The sequence below is a fragment of the Accipiter gentilis genome, chromosome 25, assembly GCF_929443795.1.
Source record: "Accipiter gentilis chromosome 25, bAccGen1.1, whole genome shotgun sequence".
Taxonomy (NCBI): domain Eukaryota; kingdom Metazoa; phylum Chordata; class Aves; order Accipitriformes; family Accipitridae; genus Astur; species Astur gentilis.
The window spans coordinates 15,231,426-15,248,154 of NC_064904.1; the positions used below are offsets into that span (position 1 = coordinate 15,231,426).

General features: G+C 41.1%; 1 protein-coding gene across 6 annotated transcripts in view; it reads right to left on the minus strand.

Moving 5' to 3' along the window:
* SYNE2 (spectrin repeat containing nuclear envelope protein 2) overlaps positions 1 to 16,729 on the minus strand; it is a 190,278-nt gene that overhangs the window by 74,688 nt on the left and 98,861 nt on the right. For all 6 annotated transcript variants that reach the window (XM_049828823.1, XM_049828819.1, XM_049828822.1 and 3 more), the window contains 7 exons: positions 15,365 to 15,547; positions 11,369 to 11,494; positions 8,797 to 8,991; positions 8,164 to 8,238; positions 6,695 to 6,814; positions 5,778 to 5,885; positions 1,200 to 1,433 (listed from right to left, as the gene is read on the minus strand). In XM_049828823.1, coding sequence (XP_049684780.1) covers positions 1,200 to 1,433; positions 5,778 to 5,885; positions 6,695 to 6,814; positions 8,164 to 8,238; positions 8,797 to 8,991; positions 11,369 to 11,494; positions 15,365 to 15,547 — 1,041 coding nt within the window. The remainder of the gene's footprint in view (positions 1 to 1,199; positions 1,434 to 5,777; positions 5,886 to 6,694; positions 6,815 to 8,163; positions 8,239 to 8,796; positions 8,992 to 11,368; positions 11,495 to 15,364; positions 15,548 to 16,729) is intronic.

Consider the following 16,729-nt stretch of genomic DNA (forward strand, 5'->3'; position numbering starts at 1 on the left):
AGGTTAGAAAAAACTCCCCCCCACCAAGTTCGCATCTTAACATTGAGCCAAACTATTAAAAGCCTACAGGAATTCAGCAGCGCTTACAGCTGCCTGATGCCTGCTTGTTTTTACTAGTTGGAATGGCCCTGTTGAAGCCTATGCTAACATGAACCCTGAATGGGATCCAGACACAGCCAGCTGCTTAGGTGCATTCAGGATCCTAATTCCCACAGAGTTCAGCACCTGAGTACTTGGCTGAATCACAGCCTAAACCCAGAGGCACTTCTTGGCATGGACTCAGTTCCTATTAAAAAAAATCCCACCCAACAACAACAACAACAAAACAGCTGGAAATGTCTCTTAGTAATTTAAAATGGGGACATTTTGGTATCAACTCCTTTATGGCGAGTGAATTTTGTTGCTTTAGGTAGACTCAGTGCTTGAAGCAAAGTGGTACACCAGACTGGTGCTGCAGGGAGTTTCAAAGTGGCATGCCTGCACATTTTCTTTTATTTTGCATGCCAGAGAAAAAAGCTGCGTGCCAGGAATCCCACCCACCCCAGCCCTTCATGCCAGTCTTGTTTTCCTCCACCCGTTTTCACCAATGAGTACCATCCACTCCTTTCCTTCCACTGCCATCCGCAGCAAGTGGCTGTCCTAGCCACTAGTAGGTCCAAATATCACCACTACTCACAGAGAGCAGGGGAAAAGCCCCTGTCTTTCTGCCTATACTGGCAGCTTTTTGCAAAAGTGCTAAAGAAGAATTTACCAGCTTAGAAGCTATCTTATACCAGTCTTTTAAATCACTCTGAAAAAAACAGAAAGTGAAAATGTCAAAAGAAAAAATACTGGTTTTTTTCTAACTGATTTATCATGATTGAGACCTATGAAAAATTGCCTTTTAATAGAGGATTCAAGCTACACTGAGCTGTGTTTCTGAAAATAATCCAAAGAAAACAAAGCTTTAAAAATACTCAAGAATTCTACCTAAATTCCCCAGACGCATAAAGATCCCAACTCTAAAAATAGGTGTTTTAACTAAGCCCTTGGAAAGCTGCACCTGAAACTGAAGCCAACCGGTTACCTGTTTTCTGCACAGTGTAACAAAGCCAATTATGCGGGGAGAGAAGCAGTCGGCATAGCTTTTCTGCAGACACACACCCCAGCGAAGGGCAATGTGTTTGGATGGCAGCAGCAAACTGACCGCTCCATCTTACCTGGCAATCAGCAAGCTGCAGTTCCACCATCTGCTGCATTTTGGGGGTCTGGGGGTCTGATCTCAAGGACATTTTAGTTTTGTCTAGCCATTGTTCCAGCTCGGCAACCTGGGCCTGGCACACCTGGAGGATCGTTTCCGGCTCAGGCCTACCGCCATCCACCACTTCCTCCAAATGTCCCGCTTTCACTTGAGAGCCCTGGGTGGCGTTGGGGACGGGAGACGGCTTGTTGCTCTGAAGAAAAGCACATGAAAGAAATGCGGTTATCTATCTGTTTTTTAGTTTCTTTCCCCTCCCCTTACCAGTGGGAGATGTTTAACTTGCACACTCACAGAGCTCCGAAACCACTCTGCCACCGTGTTCCCAGATTAAAAAAAAAAAAAAAAAAAGAAGGAGAGAGAAAGAAAAAGAAAGGGAAACTCAGCAGCCAGGCGATCCCATCAGGGATCTGGTGTAACAGGTTACCAGGCAGTGATTTGCATTTGCACAGGTATACCTGAGCGCACAGGAAGTGGGATGACTCACCATTAACCAGTTCTCCCCTGAGGAGAGATGTTTTTCTGTGGGAGTTAGATGTAAAAGCAATGCAGTTTAAAGCTGCAAAGCAAGCTGTTGGGCAACACTTACAAGCTACTTGCATGTGTTCAGTCCCAACAGTCAAATATGCTTTTTTCGGGCTATAGGTCACACAGAAAAAAACGGTGTATGTCTTGTGTAATTCTTCTTATTTGTCCTCCTTATTGCACTTCCGTAATAAGAAGTCCAAACTGCTTGGTGATATCAGCAGTTGCTTGGAAGGCTGTACAGGTCTGTATAATACCTCCACACATGCAAATACTGGCACTTAGTAAGTAAATCAAGCACAACACCACAAGAACAAAACTACCTGTACACTCCCACGGCTCTAGAGCACCCACACATTCAGGCAACTGAGATGGTCAGTGGTAGTGCACATGCTCCACACTAAATGAGATTTAGCAGAAAATCAGAGAGCAAAAATACATTGCTTCAGCTATCAATGCCTTACTTTAATCCCTACTGTTCTTGTTTGCCTCAGATAGTATGGGACAGTGCCATTAAACATAGAAAGTAAATCTGAGTATACAGATCCCTGAACAATCTAAATATGTCTATTGAGGTGTATGTGACTGAAGTAATAAAAAAGTACCAGTTTACTTCAACCTCTACCTGGAATTTTGAGCTCTAAATCTAAGCCTGGTTGGTTTAGTTCATTCATTTAAATAACAAAACATCACACATGCATAATACTGTGCATGAGACCCTTTCACATGTATGTGTACATACGCATTTAGTTTACACTTATGGCATGCTCTGCCCCTCCCCAGTGAGACATCGTTACTGCAGTAAACTTTATCCCCTTCCTCTACAGAAATAGAAACTTAGATATTTAGTCAAATTAATTGAATAAAATAAAATGGTGTCATCTCTTCAGGTGTTCACGCAGATATCATGTGTTTCTGTGCCAAGACTGAGATGGAGATGCCATGGAGTGGACAGTTACCATGGCTTAAGTCACAAAGAGTAGAATCATAGTATAGTTTGGGTTGGAAGGGACCTTTTTAAAGGTCATCTCGTTCAACCACCACTGCAATGAGCAGGAAGGCCTTCAACTATATCAGGTTGCTCAGAGCCCCATCCAAACTACCCTTGAATGTTTCCAGGGATGGGGCATCTATCACCTCTCTGGGCAACCCATGCTAGTGTTTCACCACCCTCACTGTAAAAAATTTCTTCCTCGTACATAGTATAAATCTACTCTCTTTTAGCTTAAAACCATTACCCCTTGTCCTAGCGCAACAGACCCTGCTAAAAAGCCTGTCCCCGTCTTTCTTATAAGCCCCCTTTAAGTGCTGAAAGGCTGCTGTAAGGTCTCTCCAGAGCCTTCTCTTCTCCAGGCTGAACAAGCCCAAGTCTCTCAGCCTGTCTGCATAGGAGAGGCGCTCTAGCCCTCTGGTCATCTTCATGGCCCTCCTCTGGACTTGCTCCAACAGGTCCATGTCCTTCTTATGTTGGGGGCCCCAGAGCTGAACGCAGTACTGCAGGGGGAGTCTCACCAGAGTGAAGTAGAGGGGCAGAATCCCCTCCCTTGACCTGCTGGCCATGCTTCTTTTGATGCAGCCCAGGATACAGCTGGGCTGTTGGCTGTGTCACCTTCTCAGAGGAATACACCTCAATTTCTTTGAGGTATTTCACCGGTGTTTCCCTCTTGGCTCCTGTTACCTCAGGATCCCCTGGCTCATCTACGTAAGACTTCAAGTGTGCTCCAGTGTACCCTGCACATCTCAGAGCAACAGGCTGAGGGCCCTCACTAGCACCCCATCTACCTAACCTTGGCACATCATGCCACAGCTTGTCACGGGCAAGCCTGATACTATCACCCTCTCCCTTCAAGTCCAGTTTAAAGCTCTGTCAATAAGCCCTGCTAGCTCATGAGCAAAGACCCTCTTCCCCCTTTGAGAAAGTTGAATCCCATCTGATACCAGCAGGCCTGGTGCCACATAAACCATCTCATTATCAAAAAAACCAAAAATGTGGTGGTGACACCAGGCATGGAGCCATGTATTAATAGACTGGGTCCATCTGTTTCTTCCAATGTCAGTGTCCGCAACTGGAAGGAGGAAAAATAACCTCTGCTACAGATTCCCTTACCAACCATCCCAAGGCCCTGCAGTCTCTTCTGATTGCCCTTTGACTACATGTTGCAGCTTCATCACAACCCATATGTTAGAGCAATGATGGGTAGCAATTTGAGGGCCAGGTTAGAAAGTTTCCTAGTGATGTCCTCAACCCAGGCCCCAGGAATGAAGCAGACTTCCCCAAGAGGAGGATCTGTCTGGCATATTGGGCCTCTGTTCCCCCTCAGAAGGGAGTCACCTACAACTATAACCTGTCTTTTCTTCTTCATCCAGTAACTCAAATGTTTTTTCTGAATCCTAAATTGTGTTTTAGGCTGCTATAACTGAATTTGGAAGCAGGTATGTTTGCATGGGAGTGACAACATGCCAGGAGGAGGAAACTGTATCATCTAGTAATCACTAAAATAGGAGGAATTATTTAATTTTAGCATGCAGTTAAGCTCTAAATGGAGAAAATATAATTGACTTCATAAATCTCTACACATACACACATCTCTAGAAAAACCAAATAGAGTTACCATTGATTAAAAGAAATGTCTTCCTATGTAATTGATCTTGTAAATAAATCATTTAACAACAACAAAAAAATCACTCCCTATAGGGAGTTGTGTAGCATACAGAAATGTCACAGTGTAGCAAAACACTGAAGTAGAAAAGATGCTGCAAGCAAAAAAGCTGTCTGGTATGGTTTGAGGAAAGATGACCTCTAAGAAACCTGTCCACTTGAGCAGAGAAGGCAGGACCCCTGGCTCACAGCCTGTCAGCATGCTCTCCACAGACCACAGAGCCGCTGTGTCTGGCTCAAGAAACTGCTCCACTGAACTTCTGTATTGCTTGGTCCAACGGGTTGCGAGTGCCCTCAAAGGCAAGACGCTGACAAAACACAGTGGTGGCACACAGAGGTGCCAGGAGGGTGTATGTTGTATGTTGTCTTGTAAGGCTCCCGGAAACCCAAAACATTCAGATGGAGGTTAAGTCTCCTGAACACAGGTGTCTAAATTCCCATTATCCTCAATGGAGATTTACTCAGTGCAGCCAGGGGTTCAGCTCAGCCTAACACAGACAAGCGGTGTGAGGTCAGCTCAACCACTCACTGTGCTTGGGTACTGCAGTGACTACTTCTTCTGCAGCTGCCAAGGGAGCTTAGACATGTTCTGCACATGCAGAGAACAGCATTGCAGTGTAGCAGAGAGAAAAAACACAGAGATCCTGCATACATAATTACATCATACAAATTACATCATACATATTACACTCACAGGAGCCTATATCAATACAGAATATATTGTGCTGCTAGCTGCGTTTTAATAGTTTGCTGTAGTTTTTTTAAACTATAAATTAAAGGTTAAGCATGATGGAAGAAATCAGGGGGAATGGCAAAGTGACCTGGGGGCCTGCTCCTGCCTCAGGCAATGACAGATTCTGTCATCTTCCATGCTCTAAACCCAGGAAGAGCTGAGGCTGCTCCGCTACTGGTCTGCTCCTCCTGGCCTTCCTGGAGCATTCAAGTCTGTCTCCATACGCCCTTTTGCGGCCCACTCCTCCCTTAGCCTATGCATGCCTTCCACAAAGCAGCAATATATGAGAGTCTCAATCTCCTTAATTTCTGTTTCTGATGTTTACATCACTTGAACCCTGCCATTCATGCCTGTATGAATGCCAGTGATTTACTGCCTGAAAATACACCATTTTGTTCCCTAGTAAACTGCTTTTTCAAGGAGGAAATCGAAATATATTTATTATCACCCAAAGCAGCAATATCAAGAGGCCCATAAAGGGTTGTAGGTATCCTACCATATCATAAATACTGCAACAAACTCCAGTAGCATAACCAGAATGAAACAGGGCCTCTGCCCAATAGGTAGGTTATGTGAGCTCAGAAGGTCACCTTGTTCAGCCTACTTCAGGCCTTCAAACTCACCATAGCCTCACTGCCATCACCTGTGCCAGGGCCTTCAGTGTTCTGCAAAGTTTGCATAGATGTTTCCTCACCATGTTTACTGTGCGATTCCACTATCTCATCAGCACCCTGTAGAGAGAGAGGGGCAACAGTGGAAGTATTTGTATTATTAGTGTAGATGTGTAGTAGTATAGATGTGTAGTAATGTAGATGTGGCCCTTAGGGACATGGTTTAGTGGTGGACTTGGTAGTGTTAGGTTTACAGTTGGACTCAATGATTCTAAAGATCTTTTCCAACCTAAATGATTCTATGATTATTGACTTGTGCTAGAGAAGCCTCAAAAGGCAGCAGCTGCTCAACCTATGGTGGTCCTGGCCCAAAAGTATTCACTGAGAGAAGTTCTCTTATGCCTGTAACATTGATATACAGAAACAACAATTGCAGCTATCACATTATTGAGACACCATGAAGAACAGGGCAGAATGCCACCAAAACTGTAGCCAATTGGGTGTCTTAGATGCTGATCTACTCATGTACAAGGAGAACCTCTTCCACAAATCATCCTCCCAACAAAATGCACATTTTGCAGCCTTTCCAGGAATTAGTGAAACAAATTGCTGCTACCAAATGTGCATTTCTATCTTTGGGGTTTTTGTCAGGCTAGAAGAAATTAATATAGTATCACAGAATCATTTAGGTTGGAAAAGATACTTAAGGTCATTGAGTCCAACTAAGATGTGCAACACGAAAAGAGATTTTAAATGGAAGGATTTAGTGTGGTATGGAAGATGGAGGCTCTGAATAAGGCCACGATGTCCTGCATTTCTACAGTTCTCTTGCTTTCCATTTCCAGACTTCAGCAATACCTAGGACTTGTGCAGGCCTTTTCCATAAAGATGAGTTCCCATCCCCGTGGAGATAAACCCAAGTGCATTACCTGAACGATGCCATCCGACAAGGTACCACAAGACCAGGAGGTTGCACTGTCTTCCTTGTGCCTTTCATCATCTCTTTCTGAAGGCCAAAAGCTTGCGTCTTTCTCTGTGGCTGTACTTCCCTTTGAAAGCAGTAACAGCTCAACATTAGTTTGTGAACAGGAAACTCAAATATTCCTTCAGGCAATGTAAATTACCTTTAATAACACTTTGCTCTGTTTCTGCCTTGTTTATCTATCTTTATTGTGGTTCTCAAATCCCACCTCTTCCCTTGCTTTATAGCTCTGCTGCAAGATGAATGGCAGCTGGATGACACTGATAGTTTTCTCTACAGACCTCAGAGTATCCTCATTTTTTTTCACACTATTTAAAAAAAATAAAAACCCAAGAAACCATCTTTCTCCTGTCCTGTCCCCTAAAAAGTCCTGTATGTAAAGAAAACTGCACCAATGAAGGTGCAGAATCAGAAACCTTGAAACTGAAGTGTTTGGATCAGAGTAGTAAGACACCACTTCTATACAAGCTGTTTGGATTTCTTTGCACTATCTAGCCATGGAGTTTCATCCTTGTCTAGCCTAAAGTAACCCCTCTAAAACTTGTCACCTCTTTGCCACATTTCCTTTTGATTCTTGTTGCAAGGGTGTAGCAAAAGTCTAATTAATATCCATAGCGAGGACTTCAGAGAAACGGAGATTCTTCAAAACTTGGTTGAGGCCACGGTCCCTCCCAGGAGATGCACATGACAATAGCTGGTCACTACCAGCCTAGGCAGTCTGTGAACTGCTGTGCAAGAGGGGAGCTAGGCTACAAGCTTGCCAGCACTTCTGCACATTCCTGATTTCATTCAAATACCTCTCATTTAGTCCCTAAGGTGCAGGAAAGTGTACAGAAAGTTTCATGGAATTTTTTTTCATTTTTCCAAAAGCTGTTAACTTTATCATGAAACTTTACTCCCAGCTTTGCTCCTCTACAATTCACCTGGGCATTCAGACTCCCCAGATTCAGAGCAACCTGTTGAGCAGTGTCCCCCAGTTTCTCCCATTCTCCCAGAAATCTCTCTTAACTTCATTCCCTATAGTCTGATCATGCCCTTTTTTTTCTTAAGCTCAAACGTACAAATCATTTTGGTTGGGTTTTTTTTTTAAGTTTTAGCACTTCAGAGTCTGTCTAATTCTTTCTGAACCTCACCTCCGCATCGGTATTTAAGCCCATATTTTGCCACTAACACTTCCATAAAGGAGGTATTGCTGTATAAGCAATCCCACCAAAAGCAGGATCACACATCATAGAATTCGTATTGTAATATTGATAGGCTGGCTTGAGTGCAATTTCTTAGTATCCTGGAGTGATAGCAGATGTTTCAATTTGTTCTGAAGTAGTTTGGATTTACACATTTTTCAGCACTTGTCCTGTACCAAGATCTTGTATCTTACATATACAGCTGTATATATAAGATATATACTGAACTCACCTTGCTGTGGAAAGAAGAGTCTTCTGATTCTTCATCTAAGGAAGGTAGAAAGGACATCATTCCTCTTTTTTTCAACTATAAAAATACACAGAAAGAGACAGCCCAATTATTCATGACAAGAACAGTAAAAGCTTCTTCTCTTCTGCCTGTAAACCAAAAGAAAGTTACCACTTGGGGTCCACTTTTGGAGAAGCACTGAACATCTGCCACCCTACATTAAAGTAACTGAAAGCTGCAGGTACTAAGCACCTCTGAAAACTGGGACTTTTCTCTATGCTGTAATGTTTCAACATCACAGCTATAATTGGGACAAATTTCATTTTGCTCCATGAAAACAATTTACCGAAAATCCCAGAACAACTGATTATCAACAAAGCTACACATCAAGCATTTTGCTATTGATTGCTTGATGCAAACTTCTTGTTGGACCTGCTCATGCTAAAAAATAATCAGAGGCACACCTCTCTCCCAACTCAGTCGGGGGACCATTCAGAAGCACAAAGGGGAGGAGAATTAGTATTGATTCACAGCTGCAGGGGTGCTCCTCTTTCACATGCCACTCCTCCTGGAAGAAGAAGGGTTATTTACCTTCCCTTTTCAGCTCTTGTGATTACAACGTGGTGCTCCACTTACCTGCTGACCAGAAACATCAGTCCCAATCGAGTCACTTTGTGCTAATCCAGAGGCTGTGGGTTCATCTCCTGTTTCAGGCACTTCCTTCTGTAAGTGCTGGTGAAGCTCAGACATTGAATTCTTCATCCCGGTAAGGATATCTTCCTTTCTTTGGCACAGCTTTATAATTTCTTCTTTTACAGCTTCCATTTCTCCCTAAGGAGCAACAATATCTGTAAGCATCCGTTTTTTTTACTGAACCAAAGAGTAACGTAACAGATGATACCAGTGATGCATCTTACTGGGACTGGGGCTATTTCCTCTTTTTCCTTTTTCCGGGCATAGGGACAGTTCCCCATTGTCACTGCAGGACATGTACAGATATATGCAAAACAGCAGCAACAGATTCAGCTCAGGACAGCACTTGCTGCCTGTAATGCAGAAGTTGGTAGTCTGGAAGGAAATGTGAAAGGCTGGATAACTAATTCTAACTAGGTCCTGCATAGCCATGAGAATATGAGTTTCCTTCAGGACAGAGGGAATGCAGCTGGGTTGCATTACTTTGTGTGTCAGAGCAGGTGATGTTACTACCAACTACCTTCTCTGGAAACCTGACACAAAACACTTGGGATAGCCTTGTTGAGGGCAAAGACAGCAATAAGGGTAGCTCAGGGTTGAGTCGTCTTTGCTGAAGCTGGCCTAAAAGAAGGAAACAAACCATTTGCTGGGTTTTAGTGACAAAACTATCCCATGTCTTTGAATGTGATATTGGGAGCAGTAGTCCCCAACAAAATAGAAGGAAAACACTTAAAGTTCTGCAGGGATTAAACAATAACACAAGTAACTCTGCACTAACAAAGGGGGAAATAAATCTATTTTGGTCTCCTCCCTGGCCATGACTATTGCTCTAGCTGGTGTTCTGCCCTTAGAGCTTTCTGCTAGGGCCTTTCCTTACCACCCAGTCTCCAGGTGAGCAAAGAAAGCACAACAAATAACAGAGTAAGACAGGGCAAGGAATAAAATGCCCCACTCCCTTCATTACTGAAAGTGCTAAAGCTCTTTGAAGCATTGTTCCTTGCTCAGAAAACTGAAACATGGTTAAAAATCCCATTGCACCCTGGGCTCAGCCCATCAGAGCAAGCTTTGATACTAGGTTTGAAATAATTCCACACCATGCTCTATCATGGTGTAAATAATGCTATGCGAGTAATAATCCATGAGAGCTGAAAGCAATAAGACTGCTGGCTCTGTCTCGACTACAGCTTCTTCCATTAATAACGCTAGTATGGCTGCATGACAGAATGTGGAGGCAGGGACCCCAGCAATTTTTCAAAGGACATAGGAACTCTGCTCAGACAAGGATGTTTTTTCCTTTTGTACACTCAAAAACACGAGGTAAAATCTTCCATAGGTAGAGGCAAGAAAAGGTCTTTGGAATGAAGGAACAGCCATCTATGATAATTTGGCATATTTTTATAAATGTCCACTAAGAACAGTATTTCTATTTGTTTCATTGCAGGAGGAGACTTTACAGCATACATTTACCAGCTACTGCTTTGCAATCTTAACTAGCCAAAAGCCTCAGAAACCAAATCTTTATTAATATCACTTCTTCATCTGAAGCCACTCCATAAGATAGGCCATTCCATTGCCCACTTCTATTCATGAAATGTTACAATTGTGAAACAGTTTTTTTCTAAAACAAGAGCTATTGAACAGAAAGTCCTATACTCAAAGACAAAAACAAGTAAGAATCAGGAAATGAGTCATGCTTATTACTAGCATCAAGCCTCCAACATCCAACCACCTGAAAGCAGAGCAGCTATGTACTTAGGAGCCTACTGAGTAATTATAGTTATTAGGCAAGTACAATGTATGTGTATTAACTTTATTGTGACTGACTGCAAAAAGCTGAGCATTTCAGAGGCACTTATAAATAGTTATTACACTTAATTAGTAATTTCCTGACTTCTGCAATGCTGTCCTTAAAACGCACGTTATTTTTGTATTAAATAATCAATTCATCCACTACAGAAAGCAGCCAACTGCAGGGAGAAAAGCAACACATGTTTATTAGTTGATGAAAACAGTGTGGCAGTGAGGATAAGGAAAGGAGTCTAGAGAATCTAACCCTAACCAGACTCACCAAAAGTACCATTGCACAGCCAGTGATCAGAAATGGACTCAGTTCTCTCCTTATGCACTATCCCAAGCTGCTACCTCAGCAACATTAGCAGGATGCTGAGCACAGGCAAGCTATCAGTGCTGCATATTGTTTCACCAAAACAGCTGTCAGCTGTCATGAAAACAGCACTCTAAATTTTCCTTAGAAGTTGCTATAGGTACAAATGACACATCAAAATTAATAAGGAGTGTATTATCAAAGATATACCCAACTTGCGAACTAATATTAATTGTAATATCTCTCGGTATATGTCAACTTATGTATCTGTAGTCACATTATGGCATTCAATTGCTTGCTTGACTGTGGCGGGGAGGGAAGCGCACTGCTATTTCTCAGTGCTCTGCATCGTCGTAATTAGCATTAGTCAGGACAAGTAACAGACATGAGGGGGGAAACAATGAAACCCACCTCTGGACAACAAGTCTTCTGAGCCAGTGGTTGATCTTCATGTGATATTTCAACCAAGTTGTTCTTTAAGAATTGTTTCAATTTTTCAATTTCTTGCTCACATTCTGCTGTTTTCTTTACAGCTTCCTGTGAAATGGTAATCCTCATAAATAATTCTGAATTAAATAGTACAGAAACAAACTAGTCAGTAATGCAACAAATATGTATTGAAGAGTATTGAAGCCTCCTTTGCATCTGCAGTTACGTGTAAAACAAACTCCGTTCTGCTAGCTTTGCACAACCCTATCCTCACTAAGTTTATTATTCACTTGCTAAAGACAAACAAACTGCTCTCTCTATTAAGTCAAAGTATGGTGGGGTATTCTGACTAGGAGCACATCTTTGCTTACTCCAGAGCAGAGCTCTGAATTTGGCTATAAAATGCAAACGGAGCAAATTTAATCACATTCACTACAATTTAGAACAGGTTGAGAAAAAAAATAAAAAAAGAGAAATTACAGGGTTTCGTATCAAATTAGAAAGCCTACCTGATTTTTATTAGTGCTCAGGTCTTTACTGCCAGCTAGTTCTGCACTGACCAAAAATGAACTGTGCTCTACACCAGGCAGACACTGCAGCTCAGAGGATAAGCCAACCACAGTATCTGACAATTTGAATACTTGCTATAAAAATGATAAGTATTTCCACTTTGTGTGAGCTTCCTCTTCTTACATGGCTTATAAGAAAGCATATTATATGTTATAAACAGGCAAATTCACTTTTACTCATTTGACAGTGACAGCAAAATCCCATCAAGCCCCATGCTTAACTGTTCATGCAGAAATTGGCAATCTCCCCACATACATTGCTCATGTTTGTCAGCCACAGCCTGCCACAATGTCTCAGTTAATTAAGAAATTGTTACATCTACAAATCAGATATTTTGTGAAAACATTTAATTTGTAGAACATTTAGTGGCTCTGTGTTTTCTGAACCATGGGCTGAGAACCAAAGTATATCTAAGGACTATTCCTCAGGTGTCTGCGAAAGGTAATGAAGAAAATGCAGCCTACTGTCAACACGCTTGAACTTACTCTGCTGATAGCAGCACCTGAGCTGCCTGACAGGTTGAAAAATCTCTCTGCAATGCATGCACAGACTCTGCCTTTCAGAGCAGAGTCCCTCCTCTTATGAACAGTGACAGTGCCATTTCTTCAGTCACTTCACTGTAGCACTCCCTCTCAATAAAACACAAACTAATAAGGTTCTAAATGATTATTTTATTTTTTTTTACTTTCAGTTTTTAAAAGGAAGAAAAAACTATTTTCCCCACTTGGGAAAAAAAAAAAAAAGCCAAATTGGAGAGGAAGATATTTAATTGTGGCCTGTAATCTTAATGCCATAGCTAGAATGGCAAAGAATCAGAGGAGGGAAAAAACAGTTGGTCTTCTCTTGCTCAGTTTTAATGAGAAACTAAAAGTCCTTCTAAAAGAGAGATTGTCTTACCCATACCTTCATTTCCACATGAATAGGACTGTTTAGTAATAGGTAAAATACGTACTACCTCAAATTTCCTTGATTAACTACAGAATACGAATATTTTCTATATAGACTCCAATGTCTTCTGTCATAGACCAATATGTGAATATAGCTACTTGCCTGAAGATAACTCATCTATTCCCTGCCTTCCACTGAGGGGCAAAAAAAATTATTTTATCCTTTTCCTAGTATAACATAAATTATGTCATATATGTGGGACTGAATCTCTTCCTAGAAGTGTTGCCTCTCTTTTGAGTTATTTCATGCTTAACATTTGCTCTTTACTTTTCATACTGTGGTAATATTAGAAGACCATAGTGTACATACAGGCAGGCACTGTATTTGTTACAGAAGAGCTTACTGAAAATGAGCACAGTAAATCATTAAATATGCAAATACTGCCACTCTCATGCACAGAAAACCGGTAGAAGCAGCTGCAGCTTCCAGCTCTTCTTCCGGGTGACATTATTTAGGTAGCGATAGGTGTGGTACTTGGCAGGCCGTATAAAAAAAAAGGGCAACATTCAACACAGATCTAAGTCACTTAACATCCTGCCCCAAAGCATTTACACTACCTATTACAGGTTTTGTTTCTGTTATGCTTTCTCGGGTGTTACACTGCAACTGAATTATACAAAAGTTACTAGTGCAAAATCCTGTTGCATCATAGAAAGATATGGGCGAACACTAAAATTTCAAAACTAATCCTCAGGAAAAAAATAACTATGTATGTATTTGTACAGGAAGCTTGCTTCCCATTTGCTTTCCTCTCTATCAGGATACTTACTACCTTTCTAATGCAGCACTCAAAATGCCATCCTTTAATGGCTTTATCCTTTGTTATGTCTTAGCTGGTGCTAGACTTGTATTGAGTACTTCTGCTTTCAACCCATTCAACAGGACTGGAAAATCTTTTTTGCACAGTTTGATATCCTAGCTGCCAAGAATTGCAATTTTTCCAATCTGTTTTCTCACAAAGAAATTTCACTCAGCTACAGATTGTTGGATGCCTGTAAGATAAAGGCAAATGGTGAGTAAAAATGGTTACAGCTGTTTCAAAAAGGAGAATAATCTAAACCTTGACCTAATACTCCACATAAACTGGTTAGAAGTCTCATGATAACACTTTATAATTGCAAAGCACCCTGTTCCTGATGGTTTTAAAGCGTTTTCAGTAACTCTCTGAAAAAGGTACGTTTTACCACATCCATCTTTCAGACATAAGAAATTTCATGGCCAAAAAAAAAAAAATAATTGTAGGGATCATACAGATCTCACGTGGTCATTGCTTTTTTCCAAACTCCAAGCAGGCATTAGTCATGTAGCATGTTTGAGTTTTTCTTTTGGTATGGTGCTCTTAATTTCACAAACTGAAAATCGAAGATGGAGATTAACATTTTACCTTTGACTTGTGTGTGCCTGGCCTCCGAAATGCCCAGTAATAAGTTATGTGTTTTAAAGCACTCTGCTTTACTTTAACAGGTTTGGAAAACCAAATCAGCAAAGATATCGTATCATTTTTCTAGGTGCTGCTATCATCCTGCCAAGAAATGGATGGGTCACATGAGAATTTTCATACATCTGCTAACATGGGAACATACATAACTGAACTCCAGATTGCCTCCAAGTATATCTACCCTGGGCAATGGAGCGTGATGCAGGTATCCCTGAATTAAAACCTTCCTGAGCTGGTGCAAACACATTGCTCAGTGAAGTGCTGCAGAGATACCACTTCAGGTGTGGAGCCAGCATAGCTGTTAAGTAACTCATACCGCCCATGAGTTAATGCTCATTGACCCTGCTGGCACTGCCTTCTCCTACAGCCGTGTGTCACACTGATGCTGTTATATCACTTCTGTTTCCAAACCTGGTCTGGCCAAGAGCATCTCCAAGCCCCCTGTCGCATGTTCACTTATGCAGACACATCCTTGCATGGGGCCTTCTGAGGGCAGGAGTTGGCCTGCCTCAAAACAATGAATTAACCAAGCAACAGTGGTAGAAAATGGTCACTTTCCTGGCTCACTGATTTGGGAAGATCATCTCTATTAAAAGACTTTCTGTTGACAGCAATTTCTATCTAATGTCTGTCAACAAGAATTTCCACGTTCAAGGTAAGTTTAACGACTTGAATGTTGCAGATGTAAGCACTTGCATATAACACTGTCCTTCAATCATCAGTTGTGCAAACCCAGGTCATAAGACACTTGGGCCTTCATTTCTTCTACAATATGCTAAAACACATGGTGTCAGTTGTGACTGAATTGGAAAACTGAAATGAATTTCAGTACTATCCAGTGTGCCTTGTTGTAGTATCAAATTACACAGAAAAAAAAGGGAACAAAAAAATCCTCAAGCCATTACATAGAAGATGAAGTAGGTGTACTATATGCCTGTAAAAACAATATTGTCTAGTGATCAAAATTATTATAAAATAAAGGTGGTTTAGGTGACAGCAAAAAAAAACCCAAAATCAATTACCTCCAGTAGGTCATTTTGTTCCTTAGTAATTTTTTCTAATTTCTTCAATTCTCTCAAGAGTTGTCTTGCTCTTTGGAAGACCGAGAAAGGTTGCATTTTCACCCCTGGTAGCTGAAGTGCTTCCTCGTAGGACTGTATATGAACAATGGTCTTCTGCATGGGACCAACATGGTCAAGTATTACCTATTGGGATACAGGATAGATGATGGATGTGATACTGAGTTGGAAAAAAATCAACATTGAAAATTTATACTACTGTCATGATGTGCAAAAGTTCTCTTTGGTAAGTTTCCTTTTTAAGAAGCAAGAATATTTTAATCTTGGAACAATTAAGTGAAAATCCGTGGTGAGGTTGTCTAAAGCAAGACGAAGATAACACATTTACAATTCTGCTTTTTCTGCATACACATACATGAAGTTCACACAGTGACAAAAAAAGGGTCATATTCAGATTAGTTACTATTTACTAAGCGTGTCATTTCAAAGTAGTACATCTTTGGCAGCAAAGACAGTTAAAAAGCTGGTGCAAATCCTTTGATGTCACTCTAGCCATCTCTGTTTTTTCTTTTTTAGTACTGCAAACCAGCCATGAAATGTCCTATTTTAAAGCTAGTCATTTTATGATGGTCCTATAAACAGTCTTATCAATGTAGCTGAGATGATGAACCTGGATGGAAGCCAGGAGAAACCTCTGAAGAAGGCTTTCCTGTCAAAGACAGCATTTCGTATCACAACACCCCGAGCGGATGCACAGTTTACAACCACCTTTATCAGTTTTGGATGAACAGAAATGTGCAGTTTCATACCACAATACAGGTTTTATGGAAGACTCAGTGATCAGCTTAGGAAAGACAGAATGGCAATACCAACTCACAACTTCTTGGTTCTAAAGAAACATGAAATCCTACTGAGATATCATTCAGCTGGGAACTTCAGAAGAAAAAAAAAAAAAAGAGTACAAACCACCTACAGGCCTTTTAATTACAACTATTTTTGTTAAATCCCCTTTCAAGAAGATTTCATTTTAAAAGGCCCCAACTGCAATAGAGATGCTTATTCTCTCATTTGTAAGCAGCCTGTATCAGGAATTTTTTGTTATTAGCGTACTACCCAGCTTCAATTTAAAATAAGGAAGTAGGTGAACATAATTTTCCAGAATAAATACTACTGTAGTTTTTTCCATACAATGTAGCCATTACAAAATCATTCTCTGGATAACAAAGCTATGAGAGATATGATGACATTTTTATCCCTCCCCTGAAACTGAACCCATGCTTTCTGAATTTCAGTCAGCTAACAATGTGGACTGTATGTGGTATAAGAGAAAAGCTATCATAATGCTTTGCTTTACTTCACTCAAGCAGA